The sequence below is a fragment of the Nyctereutes procyonoides genome, unplaced genomic scaffold (assembly GCF_905146905.1).
Source record: "Nyctereutes procyonoides isolate TBG_1078 unplaced genomic scaffold, NYPRO_anot_genome, whole genome shotgun sequence".
NCBI lineage: Eukaryota > Metazoa > Chordata > Mammalia > Carnivora > Canidae > Nyctereutes > Nyctereutes procyonoides.
This window is the reverse complement of record NW_026575159.1, coordinates 29,080,592-29,098,681: the sequence shown is the minus strand read 5'-3', so window position 1 is coordinate 29,098,681 and position 18,090 is coordinate 29,080,592. Positions and strand designations below refer to the sequence as shown.

The following is an 18,090-nucleotide window of genomic DNA, read 5'->3' as shown; positions in this document are numbered from 1 at the left end:
GTTACCTGGGACTCGGGAGTATTTCCCCAGGTTCAAAGTCAAGGAGAGGAAGGGGCTCAGGCCCTCAGGCCTGCCAGCTGAGAGAGAAGTCTGCAGAGGGTGCAGCATCTTCAGAGGGCAACGGGGTGGGGGGTCATGTCGGGGGCCTGACGGGGATCGGGTGCCTCACGGTCACTGACGGCGACCTGCGCAGCTGCGCTTCACCTTGACGTTTACCGATTAAGACAGCGCAGGTCGAGAGAAGAAAGGGTTTTTTTAGCCAAGGTCCACTTGCTCATATGTGGAAAAGGCGGGTGTTGCGTTGTGGCGCGTTCTAATTTCCTCTTTCGCCGCAGGGAGAGAAAGGTGGGCTGGGCCTCCCGGGAGTGAAAGGTGACCCAGGTGAAAAGGTACGAGCTGCTGCTGGCCGCCTGGCCGTCACTGCCTGAATTGGCCAAGCACCCTTCCGTGTGCATGTGCCTTGCCTGCCGCGCCCGGGCTCTGAGCCTGAGCTGGGGCCTGGATTCCAATCCGCTTCTGCCCGCCCGGTGGCTCTGGGCACCTTGTCCGACCTCCCTGTGCCTTGGCTCGCTGGCTGGAAATGGGTTCACTGATCCTTCCTCCGCGGGGCTGCTGGGAAGCGGGACGCAGGTCCCGTGTGGTGGAGTGAGACTCGCCGTCTGTACCAGGACCGCTGGACGCACTGCTCCTGCGGTGACTCTGGCGATCCTCAGGGTGACCCTGAGAGGGGTCCTGTTACCGGCAGCATCCCCGCTTCATAGCTAAGGAAACTGAGGCACAGAAAAGCCACATTGCTTTCTCAGGAGCACATTGCATTAAGATCGGCACCCCAGCAGTGGGTCGCATCAGGGGCCTGGCTCCCAGCAGGGCAGTGCCTGAGGCCGGCCTGGCCCGTGGGCACCTGAGCAATGACGGCGCCCCAGGGGGCCTGGCTCTCCCCATCACCTGTCACCTACACGATGCTCCCCCCGCCTCTATATCCCCACGTTTGCACTGCCTTCCCCTCCAGTCTCCCCTTTCTCAGTCCCCCCACCTCTCCCCATTGTCTCTGGGGTCCAGGAGGGGCTCCCACTTGCTTCTCTCTTGGGCTGGAGGCTGAGGAGGGCTTTACTCTGCACAGACCCGCTATCTAGACATGGAGGCCCAGAAATGGGAAGGGCCCAGGCTTGCTGCTCTGGTGGCTTTTTTGGAATTGCAATTTTCATTTGAGAAACTCATTTCCAGGATGCAAAGGACTCCGCCAGACCGTAAAGCCTCTTTTATTGCTTTGATAGAACTGCCAGGCCTCCGGCCGAATCACATCCAAGCTTCCAGGGAACCTGGCCTGCCGTTCTTTCCTCCAGAGAAATATGTAATAATAGATCATTCTGGTCAAAAATCCAAAATAGGACATTAAAGCAACATCGTCCCCTTCTGACTGTGTCTTGCGCTTCCCCGCCTCTGCGTTCGAGGCCCATCCTCCTCGCCTCTGGCTCTGACCCTTTTAGTCCAGTGGCATCTTGGAAAGTGGGAATGATCATCTCCTCCCTCAGCAGGGCTGCCGGGGTGTCATGTTTTCCTGGAGACGCTGGGATCTGGGCCCATTGGGTGGCGAACTCCAGAACTCATGGGTCCTTCTGCAGCCGTGCAGGGGGTCATCGGGGGTTTTCTCCACCCCACCTCCTGTCCCTTCCTCACCCTACAGCGCCGGGGAGAGGCCGGCTCTTCCCAGAAGGCAGTCTTTAGACCCCCTGGATCAGAGACGTGTCTGTTCCCCTGTCCTCCGCTCCTTAATACACCTCCATACCTTGGTTCGTGTCGACACCAAATGTACAGACCTTTAAAATTTTTTAAAGAGAAAGGAAAAGAGTTTCATTTGAGCCTAAGTTAGGACAGCTGCCCAGACGCACAGTCTTTACAAAGAGGAGAGTGCTCCGGCAAGAAACATTCGGGGCAGGGTTCTCTATATGCCTTTTACATATATATGATCATTGTGATGAAGGGCATTCCAGAAAGTTACAGACTTTATCTTGTGTTTTTAGTATATGCAAGGCTGTAGGACTTTAATCTTATGGGAACCAGGGAGGTTTTGTGATTTATTTATTTATTTATTTTTATGTTTGGAGTGTTCCCTTTTAGTTATTCTTTTTTTTTTTTTTTTTAAACAAGGCAGACATACAATGTGTGCTAGGGCAGAAATAGAGTCCATGCTTTTAAGTTTTGCTGAGTCATTTTGACATTGGTAAATGTAAAAGTATAGGGACACCTGGGTGGCTCAGCAGTTGAGCCTCTGATTTTGGCTCAGGGTGTGATCCCGGGGTCCTGGGATCGAATCCTGCATCGGGCTCCCTGCATGGAGCCTGCTTTTCCCTCTGCCTGTGTCTCTGCCTCTCTCTCTCTCTCTGTCTCTCATGAATAAATAAATAAAATCTTTTTTTAAAAAAAGTGAAGGGATAGCCTCCCTAGGAGCCCAGGAGCTGAGCCCAGACACTTAAAAAGTTGAAATTTTCCTTTATCGCCAGGAAACACTCAACTCTGATTATTTGGACTTTTTAATGTGGAGTAAACTGGTTTAAATGAGATTGGTTCTGGAACACGACGATGTCAGTGTCAGGGGGATAATTGGGTAAAATCGGGTAGTACAAATAACACTGAGAAAGTGTTTTTCTTTCTGGAAAAAATTCTGGAACTTTAGTGCAGGCATTGCTGCTTGGATTCTGAGAACCAGGCTCAGCCACACGCCGGCTGTGACTTTGAGCAGGCAAATGAACATTAGGTGTCAGTGTCCTCATCTGGGAAATGGGAATGCCAGAGTGTCTGCCTCGTAGGCACTTCTCTGGAGATTCAATGAGTCAATACATAATACATAAAAACATAACTCAGTTGGGACACCTGGGTGGCTCAGCAGTTGAGCGTCTGCCTTCGGCTCAGGGCGTGATCTCAGAGTCCTGGGATCGAGTCCCACGTCGGGCTCCCTTCAGGGAGACTGCTTCTCCCTCTGCCTCTCTCTCTCTCTGTCTCTCATCAATCAATAAATAAAATCTTAAAAAAAAACATAATTCAGTAACTGGAATTAAATACTGTATAACAATAGAAACAATATAACTATTTTATCATATAATTATTGCTTACTGAGAGTGGCCTTGTCTCTTTCTAAGCCAGTTTCATTCATTGGTTTACTAACAATGCATGGAAGGCCAGCCCCGGACCTCACCCTGGGCCACTCAGAACATGCATGGACACAGACACCCATGTCCTGGTGTCACGTGGCCCACCTGGAAGGACAGGCTTTGGGGATCGTGTTTGCTTCCTGAAGTTTCTCGTGCATGGATAGACCAATGGCCCCCTTGCCTGGGGTCAAATGTAGAACCATGTCGTCTACCTTGGGGCCCTGCTGAAGATGTTCAGTCAGTCCCCCTATGATGCTGTGAGCTGTCGGTATGGCCATCATTATTTTGGAAGACGTAGACAAGCGCAACGAGGTCAAAGAATGTATAAAATGGTAGATTGAAGTTAAAAGCTCAGAAAGGTTAAGTCCCAGACCTGTGTTGTTTACAGTAATGTAGATTTGTCCCCTCCTGGTCCCCTGAGAGGGGCCGTCCCCTCCACATGGTCTGGGCTGGGGCCCGTGGAGTCTGTAAGGGAGCTCCTGTCTTTATGCCCAAGGGCACAGAGCAGGGATGTTTGCTGCTTCACGGGCCGTGATGGCACTAAGTGTCATCAACGAGCAGATGGATCATGGATCACTTGATTTCCGTATTCACGGTGGGATAGCATGGAGTGATGTAAATGATCTATGGCCGCCCATGTTAGCATAGATAATTCTCGAAGCATAAGGTTTCCTACATCTGAAATAGTTAATAATTTGGAATCTGTCTATCTCTCTGTCAAGGTAGATGCTGGGCGGGTGGTTCTGTCGTCTGGGGAGAGCCGTCCCAGGATAAACAATGTTGGCAGGAGAATTAATGGTCATTCGTTCATTCATTCATTCATTTATTCATTCATTTTCATCCAGGGTGAAGCTGGTCCCGCAGGCCCCCCTGGATTACCTGGCACTGTAAGTTACTCCGCTTCTCCTCCTCATCCTTCTTTGAATACCTCAGGCATTGGGTGCCTCCCTTCCTCCCAAACCACTTAGTTATAAACATCTTTCCAGTGGAGATGGCCACTAGGCAGGACTATTCTTAGGTCTTGTGATCCAGAAATACTTAGGCTTCTCTAAAAAGCACCTTGTGTTTAGTGATTTATTTTATGCAGCAAGCATAGTGGCTATTTATCAGAACATTGGCTAGACACAGTATGTACCCACCCGTTAACATATGAGGAAACTGAGGTCCAGACACAAGAAACAGGAAGAGACTTTGTCCAGAGCAAGACAGCAAAATGGATCTATAACCACGACTCATGCTTCCACCTTGTGCAGGCATGAGGGCAGGCATTGTGCTTGGTGATGAGTAGTGAGTAAGGTCATGGGCTTCAGAGCTTGCAAAAGGTGAATTTGAGTTCCTGAGTCCCTGCTCTGCCATCTACCAGCACTGTGGTCTTAGGTACATTGTTTAATTTCAAAGACCCCATCTTATCTGTTAAGAAAAGATATTATACCCAGCTGTCTTGTACATTCCTAGTGAAAATTAAATGAAATAATGCAAAGTTCGTAGTACAGTTTCTGGTACATAATAAACACTAAATTAAAAATAAATTCTTAAAAAAATAAATAAATAATAAAAATAAATTCTATATAAATAGGGGAGGCTATTTTGTATGCTTTTTTTTTCCATTTTAATATTTCTTCCCAGCCATTATATTCTGTGCTCTGATCAGTTGGTTTCAGGGACATTGAATGTGGCTTCAGTGCTGGCCATGGTTGGGCAAGTATGGATCATTCAGTTCCCTGAGCAGGGAACTGCCTAAGAAAATAGAGGCTGAGGGATGAGAGCCTGAACACCCAGAAATCCCATTTATAGTGTGACAAAGAATCTCTGCCTGTGGTTTTTATGTATGTTAAATCATTCTTCTACAGCTCAATCTCCTCCCCACATACACGCCTGTCAAAACGAGACTCAGCCATTCCATAAGGATGTCAGAAGAATCTCAGAATCAAATTTAGATTCCGAACCGGTCATATAAAACTTGGTGTAGCACTGAAAACGTCTAATGTTGGCAAGCATGCAGGGAAATGTATTATTTAGTAGGAGGGCAAATTGGTAACATCGAATTGAGAAGTTGCTCAGTATTCACATATCATAAAGTATGTACTTGTTAGCTTAGAAATTTCGTTTCCAGGCATCTATCTCAGGGAAATATTTGCATTGTGTGTAGTTGAAAAAGCATGCACAAGAATGCACATTGTAGTTTTGCTTATAATGAAATGTTACTGGCCACTTATATGACCAAAGCATAGAATTAAGTGCACCACAGAATATCCACATCATGGAATCCTATTCTATAAAATACACACACATGCATATGCACACACTCATGTATATATACACAATATACGTGGCCTTGAAAAGATACTGCTGATACTCAAGAAAGCTGCCTAGAGAAACCAGCGTGACCTCCAGGGCCACCCCGGTGGGGCACGTTCCTACCCCACAGTTACTACTGGTGGGAGCTTCATTAAGCTTTCACCTCTCTGCTTCTAATTTTCTTATTCATGATGCAGGGAAAACATGATCTACTCCTTGGTTATTGTGAGGAATGTGGTTTAAACATGTAAACAAGAACTAATAATCATGTGGTGGCTGTTGATATTTGTATAACTCTTGTGCAAAAGCATCCACTTCTATACATTCATAATTATGTGGAAATACGTAGAAAATTTTGCTAAACTGAAAAATAGTGATTTCTTCTGGAGAAGGGATTACTAGTATTTGGGGACATGGAAGACAAGATGGATTTGAAAAAGCTTTTGCCCTTCTATTTTGACTTCATTGTGTGTTTATTTTTTTAAGATTTTATTTATTTACTTGAGAGAGACAGAGCGAGCATGAGCAGGGAAGTGGGGGGCAGAGGGAGAGGGAGAAGCAGACTCTCCACTGAGCAAGGAGCCCGACATGGGGCTCAATCAGGGCCCTCAAGATCATGACCTGAGCCGAAGGCAGATGCTTCACCGACTCAGCCACCCAGGTGCCCCCTTGACTTCATTGGGTGTTTGGACTAGAATCTATGATGCCCTTTACCCTGTTTGCTTATTGTTTGAGCACCTGCTGTGAGCCAGGTGCTGACGGGGTTTGGAAGCCCTGGAGCTTCCCAGCCCAGGCAGAGAGGCAAACTCAAGTCACCTGGTGGCCTTGATACACGTATGACAGGTTATAGTAAATGCCAGTGAAGAACAGGGTGCACTCAGGGAGAGTAACAAAGGGACGTAATTTATAGTTGAGAGGAAGGGGGTTTTGAAGACAGGACATTGACAAAAGGCCTGAAGGATGGGCTGCCATCAGCCAGGTAAAGGAAGGATGAGAGCATGTTCCCAGCTAGAGGAGTAGCAGGTGCAAACGCCACGTGGCCAGAGATGTCATGAGACCTGCAAGGTGCTGACGGTAGCATGGACACGGGGTGGAGCCAGAGGGCCATGCTGGCCAGCCCCTGTGTCTCTGGGTGCAGGGATAAAGAGTTTTGCATAAATTGGCTCCCTGTGCCCAGAGCGTGTCTCCCCTGGTTTCTTCCTCTCGTGCATCATGGCTAGCAGATGCTGGTAGAGGTGGATTCTGGGGGAGGGCCCGAGGTCCCAGCCTCTGATTACTTGCACAGACTCTCCATTTCAGCCATGGCACCCTGGGCAGGGGAGGTTTCTGCCCCCACTTTATCAATGGAAGAATAGAAACTGACAGGTGGCCACATGGTTTTAGGCAGGGGTGTGACTCCAGGGTCCCCCCATCTGCCCACCATGCTTTGCTGCCCTGCCTCGCTCACCACTCTGGGACTGGAGAGAAGTTGGTGTTGATGCCTGTCAATGCTGACCATCACTCCAGGAAGCCCTGGGGCTCCATCTCCCACTTGGTCCATTTCTTAGAGGCCGGTTGTTACAATCGAGTCACCCTCTTCTCATTTCTGTGGTTTTCTTTTCAGACGTCCCTGTTCACACCACACCCAAGAATGCCAGTAAGTAGTTGTGGCCCCTTCTGGCTCAGGTGCCCCTCAGCCAGGCCTGTGATGCCTGCACTCTCTGGTGGTGACTTGGCCCCCAGCACATAGGGCCGTTGAATTTCTAGATTAGTCCTGGCAGCTGGGGTTGGGGAGTGGGGATGGGCCCACCTGCAAGGACCTGGCTCCAGTGTCAGGCCTGCGGCGGTCCAGTGGCCTGGAGGTTACCTGCTCTATCTGAGGATAAGGGTGGCCCTCTCTTTGGGTGAGGTTCTGAACAAAGAGCTGGTGGTCTCGAGGAGACCAGAGCTGTGTAAAGTGGCTGCAGACTGAAGGATCCCGAGAAGCATTACTGAGGATGTGGGCCGCGGTGATGGGGACGGATGCGGATACTGAAGCGCATGGGGGCGCCCAGGCCTAAGAAAGGCCGTTCTGAGAGAGGACAGCGGGGTCCCAGTCAACTTCAGGAGGAGTGAGGGTGCCAGTAGAAGGAGCACTTGAGGCCTCTCCTGAATATTGACCCCTTAACAGACAAGGAGGCTCACCTTCACTGCAATGACTAGGAAGCTTCTTCTCTGTTTGGAAAGGTGCTTGGGGAAGCATTCCAAGGCTCTCCTCTTGCTCTCGGCATCACTGAGGCCAGAGACACATGCTTGCTTGCCCCCTCTGCTCTCAGGACAGGGTTCTCCTGTTATGGGGCTTGGCCTGCTGCTCGGGGCCACCCAGCAGCTTAGAGCCTGTAGATGCCCATGTGTCAGAGTTGCTTTCTCCTCAAGCTCAGTGTTACGTAGATAGGATTTAGAAGCTGCGGCTAATCCTGTATTTGACGGGAAAGATGGGGAGCAGAGGGCTGGAGCCAGGGGCTGAGATCCTGGTGGAAGGAGAAGCACTTTGAGCTGCTCCAGAGGTGAAAGGGGGAGGAGGCGTGGTGGACGGGGCATCACCGGGTGGTGTGGACTTCAGAAGTACTTGGGAGTTGCCTGTGGGAAAGGACAGATTTAGGGGGCTCTGGCTTAAAGATGATTTCCAAGGCATTCTGGCCAGACGACTCATGATGGGAGGCTGGGGCCTCCCAGGCTTCCCCTTTGTCTTCCCTTGGTGACGCTCTCTGCAGGGTCTGAGATTTTTGAAAAATAGGAAGCCACTTCAGGTGCAATGTGAGAAAATTGTGTCTATGAGGGAAAAAGGAAAAAAAAAAAAGAAAAAAAGATGCATTGTGGATTATTGCATGAATCTCTCTGGACTGGCCTCATCGCCATGGTAACTGTATTTTTATTGATGGTTTCGAAGAGTGTTGTTTGACATCCTCCCTGCTCTCCGGAGGCGTGCTCCTTGGAGTCCCTGCTCACGGGGCGGGTAGCAGGGTTCGCGGCATAATTAAGGAAGGGAACAGAGAAGGAGGAGGAGGAGAGCTGGGAGGAAAAGCCTACCTCCCTCTGCCTGGGGTTGGAGGAGTGTGCTGGGCCTGGCTGGGGCCTGCGCCTGGGGAGGCCTCCAGGTGGTGTGTGCAGGTGTGGAGGAAGGAGGGCCAGGTAGCCTTGGGCTGGGGAAATTGCAGTGAGGAACTCAAGAGGGTCTTTGTCGCTGGGAGCCAGCAGGTGGTGCACAAGCAGCCTCTAGGGAAGGATCCGGGGCAGCCTGCAGAGGAATCTCCAGGATGCCAAGCAGTGGCCGAGTTCACCAGGGTGACACTGAGCTCAGAGAGGGTGTTGATGTGACTGACGTCACAGGGGCAGTCAGGAAGAGAAGCCAGTCATACCCATGCAATCAATATTATTGATCATCAGTCAATGAGCATGGGCTCATTCGTGTGCTCCTGGAGTGAAGACTCTGCCTCCCAACAGACAGACTGCCAAGCCCTGGGCTGGAAATGGCGGGAGCACCTTGCCCATGAGCCCCCGGGGGTCCCTCTGCTGGCCTGGCTGACCAACTCCTGAGTCCTGAGCTGGGCTTCCTGCCACCGACAGCCCCTTCCCCCAGCATCTTTCTAGTGCCTCACCCGAGATAACCCTGTGACTTCCAGTGACTGGAAGATCAAAGAGCTTGGACAGTCCCCACCATGGGAAGTGTTCTAGAAGGAGAACGTGCTAGGAGAGAGGTGCTGCTGTCCCTGGCGAACGGAGCCGGGGTGTGCTCTGGGCTAGCTTGCGATGGAGCCTCTGGAGGAGGGGTGAAGTCACACCCGTGTGGGTGCCACGGAGCCCTTTGCAAAAGCGATCTCCGTGAACGCTGGCCACGGCTCCCTGGGGAAGGCCGCGCAGGTTCCATGCCACACACACGATGCAGGCAGAGAAAAGCAGCCAGGGCCGTGCAGATGCCAAGTGGGGGATCCAGATGGGAGAGGAGGGCGGGCGGGAAACTCCGGGGCAAGGTCTGCAGAATGTGCCTGTGCCTGAGACAGAGAGCGGCCTGTCTGCCCGCTTCTCCCACCACTGGACGTTTAGCACTTCCTGCCCCTGGGTCCCTAACTCTCCTGTTAGAGTTTGCCTTCAGGATGCTTCCAGGGGAGCCTGGCATCCCCCTGAGCAGCCCATGGCGCGCTCGCACAGCTCTAAGTCCCGCTCCTTGAGAAGGAGCCACGCTCGGCCCTTCCGATGTGCAGGCTTCAGCTGTTAGCCCCCAGTGTGGCACCTCTTGTCCTGCCTGGGGCCCATCTCTTCTTTAGCAAAAGTTAGACACCCCATCTGGCCATCACAATTGTAGGGTTCAGCCCCCAGGCTGTCAGGTCCCTCAAGCGAAGGTTCCTCCCCAGATTCTCCATCAAGGCAAGAAAGGGGAGAGGCTCAGGGTCTGAGAAAAGTCTTTCCCTCCACATTCCTTCCATCCTCGGAGCTGGAGGGGGGTGGGAGGCAAACCCGAAGGGTGCAAATAACAGTGAAACTGCTGTGGGACGAGTCTGGGGAGGAGGAGGATGTTGCCCGGAGAGTCCCCAGGTTTGGGGTCAGCTTCCCTGAAGAAGAGATTCTTGGTCTTCGATTTGAAGGATGTTGTAAGCATCATGAGTCTGAGCGGGGTGCGAGTGGGAGGACCCTGGGCAGAGGGAGACACTTTTGCTAACGGGTCAACGCAAAGGACGGGGGTGGCCAGTGAGGCTGATCCATGGATGGGGCAGGGCAGGGCATGTGTGCTGTACTCTGTGCTTCTCCAACAGGGAGAGCAAGGGCCCAAAGGAGAGAAGGGTGATCCTGGCGTGCCTGGGGAACCGGTGAGTGTACTGCACCCCGCGCCCTGTACCCCTGAGCCCGTGTACTGGTCCCAGGGTGTCCACGGGCTGCGTGGCAGCAGGTCTCTGAACCGCATGGTCTCCCCACAGCATCCCCAGTAGCCAAATGCAGCCCGTTCCTCCTTCCCCAGGGCTCCGAGGACAGCCCCCACCATGGATCCCAGAACAGGACCATTGCATGTGTCCTTGCTCCCCCCTCTACTCCCCAATAATCGCTGGGGTGATGACCAAGTTCCTTGACGGTTGTTGCATTGCAGGGATTGCAGGGCCATCCCGGAGAACTGGGGCCTCGCGGACCCACTGGAGCACCGGTAAGAAACCCTCTGTCCCCCTGTGGACTCAAAATCCTGGACTGCCCCTCTGTCCCTGGGGGTCTCCCCCAAATGCCCCCACCCCGTCTGCTTGCCTGGCATGCTGCAGCTGCCCCCCAGGGGCGCTGCCACAGGTGCTGTGAGCCCAGTGCCTTGGGGCTGACACCCCTCACTAGGTTCCCCGAGAATGCCGCCCTGGGGTGGGTGCTGCCCTGGACCCCTGGGTGGGGAAGGAATGCCAGGGCATGGGGTGGTTCAGATGCAAGAAGCCCCTCCGTCCCTCCCAGCTCTGACTGGCTGCTCTGGGGTAAGTGACACAGGTGCGGATTAGCATTTTGATTTTGCTATTTCTCTTGCCCTGGGCTTCCTAGCTGCCTCTCTCAGGGACGCTCTCTGGAGAGGTCCCCTTGGAGTGACTATCAGGGCTCAGATCCCAGGGGGTCGCTGGCCGGCTCTGTGCTCCTGGGCCGCCCCGTCTACATAGCGCCAGTGCTGATCCCTAAACCCGGGGTGGTGAGGATGGGATAAGGGAACAAACCACGCGCCAGCTGGTGGCCAGGGCCTTGTGACTCCTGCGCACGTCAGGCTCTGCTCCCTGTCCTGCACTTCGCACCCGCCGATTCCGATGAGCGGACTGTGCCTGCGACGGCCCTGCATGGGGACGAGGACAGCGTCCCCTAGATGTCTCCCCTCCCCCTTGTATCCTGGGCAGGGTGCCAAAGGACAGGAAGGCCCACGCGGCACACCCGGATCAGCTGGAAACCCCGTGAGTCCTCATGCATCCTCTCGAGGGGCCCTGCAGAGGGAGACAGGGCCTGGCACACACACCTGCGCTCATAGCTCTGGGTGGGCCAGAGGGCAGGGTGGAGTGGTGGCTGGGGCTGGGCAGCCCTGGGGCAACAAGGACCAGGACAGACAGACTGGTCTCTGCAGCGTTCCCAGCATTCCAGGGCTTTATCCACCTGCCCAACCCACAATCTGAGTCTGCATCCACAGGCACGGGCGTGATGCGCACAGGGAGACACCCAGTCACATGCACACGTCCTCTAAAACCAGCGTGCACCCATCTCTACAGAAACTCCCAGCGCACAGGAGCAGCTAGGGACCCAGGTGGATGGGGGCCTTCATGCACCTGCCTTCTGAGCACCCCACGGCTGGGCCTTCCCTCCCGCGGGGCCGCTGGCTCTCCGGGGCGTGGGCAGTGGGCACCCAGGGGCTGACTGCGATCTATGCGGTGTGCAGGGCCGTAGAGCTCAGGAGCCCACGTGGTGCGGGTGGAATGAGGCCACCTCCACGAAGGGGTAGTGGTGGTGAGATGGGCCGCGGCCTCAGGCAGCACCCTTGCTCCCAGCCCTGGGTTCTGTGTACCTGCTGTTGTGAGCTCACAGGACCCAGGTCACCTGTGCATATGTCCGGGCGGGGATGGGGTCAGCCCAGGGCAGTGACCGACACGGATGTCACAGGGCAGGGTGGGGGCACAGCCGGCAGGCTCCTCCCTGCTAGTAGAGAGCCCTGGACGGGCACGGCCTGCAGGGCGGTGGAAGCTGAGCACAGACAGGGAGACTCAGGAACCTGGGGAGTTTCCTGCTTCCCATCTCCGTGGTATGGACCCCTACACCTCCTCCCGTGGAATCTTCCTTAACCATGGGTGTTGCATTCAAATCTACTTCCTCCAGGAAGCATTCCCTGATTCATCCATCAAAGCTAATACACACGCACAGAGCATGCACGTGCATGCCAGCACGACCACTCCATGCCTTGGTTCCTCCAGGAACCCCCTGGAGCCCTTCTGTCCTCCTGTCCCCCACGTCTGTGCCAGAATGCCACTCGCTGGAGGTTTAAGGCCAGCTGGGCACCGCAAGACACGCACGGGAGGAGGCTCCCCTTGGCGGTGAAGGCAGCTCCAGGTCAGATGTAGCGAATTGCAGTGAATCTAGGAGAAGGCAGCCTTAGAGAGAGGCTGGGGTAACTATTAGTGATGGCTACGTTGGGTCTTTCTAAACTTCTCCTTCCAAATAGGGCGCTCCTGGAACTGTTGGCCCCCCTGGTGCCAGCGGCCCCCCGGGAAGTGCGGTGAGTGATGGAAGAGGGCTGGGGCCCCAGGGCTGCTTGTGGATCTGCAGAGCCTCCCCCTGCTCCCCCACCCCCCCCCTGCAGGGGGGTGTAGGCATAGGCATCCTTGCTCCCATTTTACAGATGGAGAAATGGACGTCCCAGACAAGGGCACCTAGAAGGTTACCCAGCCTAAGGCTCTAGGGCACTCATCAGGCCTGCCCAGGGGGTAAACAAAAGTGTTAGAAAATGCAGAAAACTGCAGAAAGCCTGTACACACGGGGGATGTTGGAGTCAGCATCAGAGTTTGCCTTTCGAAGACACAGGACAAAACTAAGGGGTTCGTAGGGGTCCCGATGCTTACGGTCCCTGGATGCTGAGCACGGCCCCGGCTGCAGGCTTGTTCTGCGACCTCTGCGGCCACTCCCGCAGGCCTCAGCTCTTCACCTTCAAAGACAGAGCAGACTGGCCAGATGGCCACTAACGACCCCCTGTGCCCGCCATGCGGAGTCCTCGCCTGCGGGCCCTGGGGTCTGCTGGCCGGCCAGCTTTGAAGGCCAGGGTCCACACCGATTCCTGCTTGGACATCCCACCCTAAGACACCCAGTACCGTGTCTAGCTCAGGGCAGCAGAGAATCGGTCCACCTGAAGCCGGCTGGGGCCCGGCCCGTCTGCCCATCAGCCTGTGCGGATCATTAGAGGGGTTTGGAGGACAAATTTTGGGCCTTTACACGTGCCAGCATCTGTTCCAAGCACTTTATGCGTGTGAATTCACTGAGTCCCCTCGACCCTGGGAGGTGATTGTTCTCACCGCTTCTAACACGAGAGGAGATGCAGGGACAAGGGACAGTGAGTCATCCTGTCCTTCATGGTCGCCAGAGATGCTGCTGGAACATAGCCTGTGTCGCGTCCCTCCCCCAGCTCCCGTGCCTGCCAACCCTGCATTCCTTTGCCGGGAGAGTTTTCTCTGGCTTTCCTTTCCGAGAACGCCTTGTGCAGCCACAGGACAGGTGGTTATGGGCTCCCCGGGAGGCAGGCCTGAGGGGAGGGCTGGGTAAGCCCCCGGCTCCTTCCCCGGGCAGCCCCGGAGGACATGTCCTGCACCAGCTCCCAGAGCGCCTGCGGGACTGGGCTCCAGCCACCCGCCATCCTCCCCTCCCTCACTGCTCTGCTTCCCCACTGGGGTGGCCCACGGCTCTTTTGCTTTGTCTCAAAGTGAACCCCCAGGCGATGTCAAGGACACGGGTGGATCAGGTCCTGGATGTGGAGCCTGTGTTCTAGGTCAGCCTCGTCCTCCCTGGTATCCAGTGTAGGCCTGGCCCTGCCCTCTGAGAGCCACAGCCCAGGGCAGGCGAACCAGGCTCAGCCCCGGTACAGGAAAGCAGACAAGGAGGAGCTGCTCAGGCCGGTGGGGAGGAGATGGGGAATTGAGTCGGGGATGGGGAGCCCATGGGAACAGGGTAGCCGTGGCTACAAGGGCATATGATCCCTTCTCTGGGGACCACAGGCCATCATGAACTTTACCATGTGCATAACCTGTCTTTTTTTCAGGGCCTCCCTGGCATCAGAGGCCCCCCTGGGAAAGATGGAGAGCGTGGAGAGAAGGTAAGGCCTGGCTGCTCTCAGCATGTGCATCCGTCCTCAGCTTCTTGAGTAGCCGTGGAGGCGGAGGCCCAGCCGCTCAGGCCTGGGTTAGGGTGCCCAAGCCCGAAGGGGCTTTCTAGGTAGAGAAGAGAGGCCATGCAGCCACCTCTCGCAGGCTCCCAGCACCCGTGAGTCAGATGGATCCCGGGGGAACAGATGGGAGCCTGAGGAGGCCTTGGGAGGCGAGGTGATCGCCCCACCTCTCAGAGCAAGGCCTGACCCCAAATCCTACTTTCTCTCAACTCAATGCACCCACGACGTATCATGCATCTCACTCCTCTGTGCAAACAGGAAGTCTTCCCAAGTTTGAGAAAGAGATCCGCGTATTTGAGGGAAGACAGACAGGTGCTCCCCCCAGGACACCAACACCCCACAGACAGAGGTAGAAGGCCCCCCAGCCTTTGGAAATCCTGTTTCACCCTCATTTTAAAAAGTGTCTGGGGTTCATGGCTGAGGGCCTGCTGCTGGCTTCCGGTGGGCAGAAACAGGGTTCTCCCCCAAATCTCACACTCACAGGACAGCGACCCCCAACCGCACACACTCCACCCGAATGTCGGGGTGCCGGTGTGGAGGAGACGCCTGGTCTCGGGCACACTCTGTGCACCTGGACTTTCTCATCTGTGGAACGAGGACAATGATGCATCAGTTGCAGGTTATAATGATGAAGCACAGAACTAACCCATCAGAGGGCTCGGCACAAGCAGGTGTGGACATCGCTGCCCGTCTCCCCCTGCAAGCAGTGTCACATCCGGGGACAGGTGTCCCTCCAACCTGGCGGACGGGCCGCAGGGGCCCCTTTTAGCACAAGTGCCTCAATGTCCCTCTAGGAATCCCTTCAAGACCCCGTTAGCCAGAACCTTTTAAAGGAGGCATCATTTTGTCCTTTCTATTTTGGCAGAATTTAACAAGAATAGATGGTACATTTGCATTTTGGCAGGGAGGCTGAATCTTAGAATTTGTGTCTCGGAGAAAAATGATTTATCATGGAGGAAAACGGTCAGCCAACCTGTGGGACGTATCTTCAGTTTTTGGAGTGTTGGCTGATGATAAGCCCAAGAATAACCCTCATGCGGTGCAGGTGCTAATTTTTGTTTTGAAAGGAGATAATGCCGTCGTAGGCTACAGTAATAAAAGTAGAGCACCCAGATGAAGCCAGGGGAAAAAATAACCCCGGCCCATCTGCTGCGCCTTGATTATACCACGTCTGAAAATTGCGCTCTATTCTGGACACACCATAAGTAGGGCGTCGATGCCTTGAGAAGGCGGTGACCAAGATGCTGGAGGTTTTGGGGTCCCCTCCAGAGCCAGGAAATCAGTGGGCTGTTGGGACATGTGTCACTAGAGGGAGCCAGACACCTCTCTGTGGCTGAGCAAGAGGCCAGGCCGAGGGCCCAGAGCTGGGGCTGCATGGGGAGAGGAACCCCAAATGCCCTGCAAAGTGCTCGGAAGCCCAGCAGCCAGGCCATGCTCTTTCTGCCTCTCACGGTGTCTGCTGGCTGGCCTGAGGCTTGGGGAAACTGATCGGACCCTAGGCTCGCAGACAGGTGCCCTTGCTCTGGCTGCTCTTGGTCCTTAAGGTACCCAGCTCTCCTTCAGGGTCTGTCTGCAGGCATTCACACCACAGCTCAGCCCCCAGGGAGCCCTACTGGGGAAGCGGAGCCCCTGTGGCTCATGTGGTGCTGCACAGACTCCACAGCCAGGTGGCCACAGGGGGCTGGAGACCCTGTGGTCTGAAAGGTGAACATTATTTGCCAAGGGCAGGCTCAAAGCCCAGCTCCCTCCCTCCTGAGGACCTGGAGGCTGCCTGTGCGTCCCTCTCCTCCGTCCACTTCAGAGCCCTGAGCTGTGTTCCTATTGCTCAAGACCTACAGTGCGAAGAGGCGGGTTAGAGTCTCTCCTGGGAACTCCCCAAGTTTGAGTGTCATGTGTCTGGAAGACTCCAAAGAGGGTGCTCTTGGCTGAATGTATAGAAAAAGTATGTAACAGGGCTGCCCGATAAAGGAATAAGGCCTAGGAAGGTAGTGAGCTCTCTGCTCTTGGAGGAATTCAAGCAAAAATAGGAGGACCTCCCCACAAGAGATACACCAGATGCTTTCCTGCAGTGGATCCAAGGCTGGACTAGAAAAGCACTCATGTCCTGTCCGTTCTCAAGTTCCGCCTTGTATCAGCTTGCCAAGTCTCCTGTAGCACAGTATCACTCACTGGGGGGCTTAAGCAACAGAAACACCCAGCCTGACCCTTCTCACCATGTCTGGAAGTCCTAAATCGGGAGGCTGGTTCCTCCCGAGGGCCACGAGGGGGGCTTCTGTTCCAGAACCCTCTCCTTGGCTTATCGACGGCTGCCGTCCCCTACATCTTCACACTGCCTTCCCTCTGTACTTACCTGTATGCAAATCTCCCCTTCTTACAAGGACAGAAGTCCTATTGGATCAAATGCTGTCCTCCTCCCTATGACCTCAGCCTAACAACTAATTGCATCTGCAGATATCTTATTTATTAACTGAGGTTGAGGGGGATTAGGACTTCAGATAACAAATTTGGGGGGGACCCAGTCCAGCATACTATGTACATTGTATAGAACAGTCGGAGCATCACCTGGACACCTACTGACCCCCTTCAGGCTGGCTCACCATTGCAAAGCTTGCCTTCTGCACGTCATGGATCCCGGAAACTGTCCCCTTTTCTTTCCAGGGGGCGACAGGTGAAGAAGGGAGTCCAGGGCCAGCTGGTCCCAGGGGTGATCCCGGGGCTCCTGGGCTCCCGGGGACCCCCGGACAGGGAAAAGACGGAGAGCCGGTAAGTGTCTGGTCCAGGGGCTTGTGTGCCCATTCGACCAGGCCAGCATTGGAAACAAAAAGGGAGGGGAAATTAAAGAGACTGGCTGGGCTCCCAAGGATGAAGCAGGAGAATACACATAAATCTGTAGACTGTGGCACTTGGTGAGCATTTATGATGTTAGCTATGGCATCAGGCACTAAAGCACCTTACACTGAATCCTCACAACTACCCCGACAAGCGAGTACTTACTTCTTTTTTCAGTCCGTTCAGGCTACTCTAACAAAATACCATGACTCAGTGGCTCTAAACTTCTAGTAGAGGCTGGAAGTCCATGTTGAGGATGTCCACATGGTCAGGTTCAGGGGAAGGCCCTCTTGGGTTGCTGAATGCCCACTTCTCGCTGCGTCATCTCAAGATGGAAAAGATGAGGAGTCTCTCTGGAGCCTCTCTTACAAGGACAAGTGTCCATTCACAATGGCTCCGCCCTCACATCCTAAACACCAAAGGCCCCACCTCCTAATACCTTCAAGGTTGGGCCTTCAGATTTAACAATATGAACCTGGGACCCACACAGGCATTCAGACCAAGGCAGTGTTATCAACCACACATGATTGATGGGGAAAATGAGGTTCAGGGAGGTGAAGCACTTGCCAAAGTCCCAGAGCTTGGCCTCGAACCCACAAGGGCCTGGACCCTCCCTTCTTCCCTCACACTGGCTTTCCACCAATACATCCACATGTAGAATTGTGATTTTTTTTTTTTTAAATTTGGCCATGCATCTGCATCAAGTACAACCCTTCAGCCTGATGTTGAAGGCTTTTCTCTTTGGCCCTCCCAGGTCTTGAGATCATGGTAAACAAGAAAGACACCAGGCTTTTGAATCTGTGAGCTCTACTTGGAGGCCTGGTCCTGCCCAGACTTGTGAGAGCCTATAGAAGATCTTGAGTGGGAAAGCAAGCTAAGGGAGACAGGGGTTTGATCAGAGTCACAGAGAGGCAGTAGGGGGAAGAGGCAGAA

The 18,090-nt window shown here is 54.1% G+C and overlaps 1 protein-coding gene across 1 annotated transcript in view; it reads left to right on the top strand.

The window, feature by feature from the left end:
- The window catches only part of COL22A1 (collagen type XXII alpha 1 chain), a 242,116-nt gene that overhangs the window by 135,448 nt on the left and 88,578 nt on the right, over window positions 1-18,090 (top strand). Inside the window, exons 29-37 of the mRNA XM_055314212.1 lie at window positions 336-389; window positions 3,995-4,036; window positions 7,051-7,083; window positions 10,217-10,270; window positions 10,546-10,599; window positions 11,312-11,365; window positions 12,619-12,672; window positions 14,203-14,256; window positions 16,987-17,091. Of these exons, the coding sequence (XP_055170187.1) occupies window positions 336-389; window positions 3,995-4,036; window positions 7,051-7,083; window positions 10,217-10,270; window positions 10,546-10,599; window positions 11,312-11,365; window positions 12,619-12,672; window positions 14,203-14,256; window positions 16,987-17,091 (504 nt within the window). The remainder of the gene's footprint in view (window positions 1-335; window positions 390-3,994; window positions 4,037-7,050; window positions 7,084-10,216; window positions 10,271-10,545; window positions 10,600-11,311; window positions 11,366-12,618; window positions 12,673-14,202; window positions 14,257-16,986; window positions 17,092-18,090) is intronic.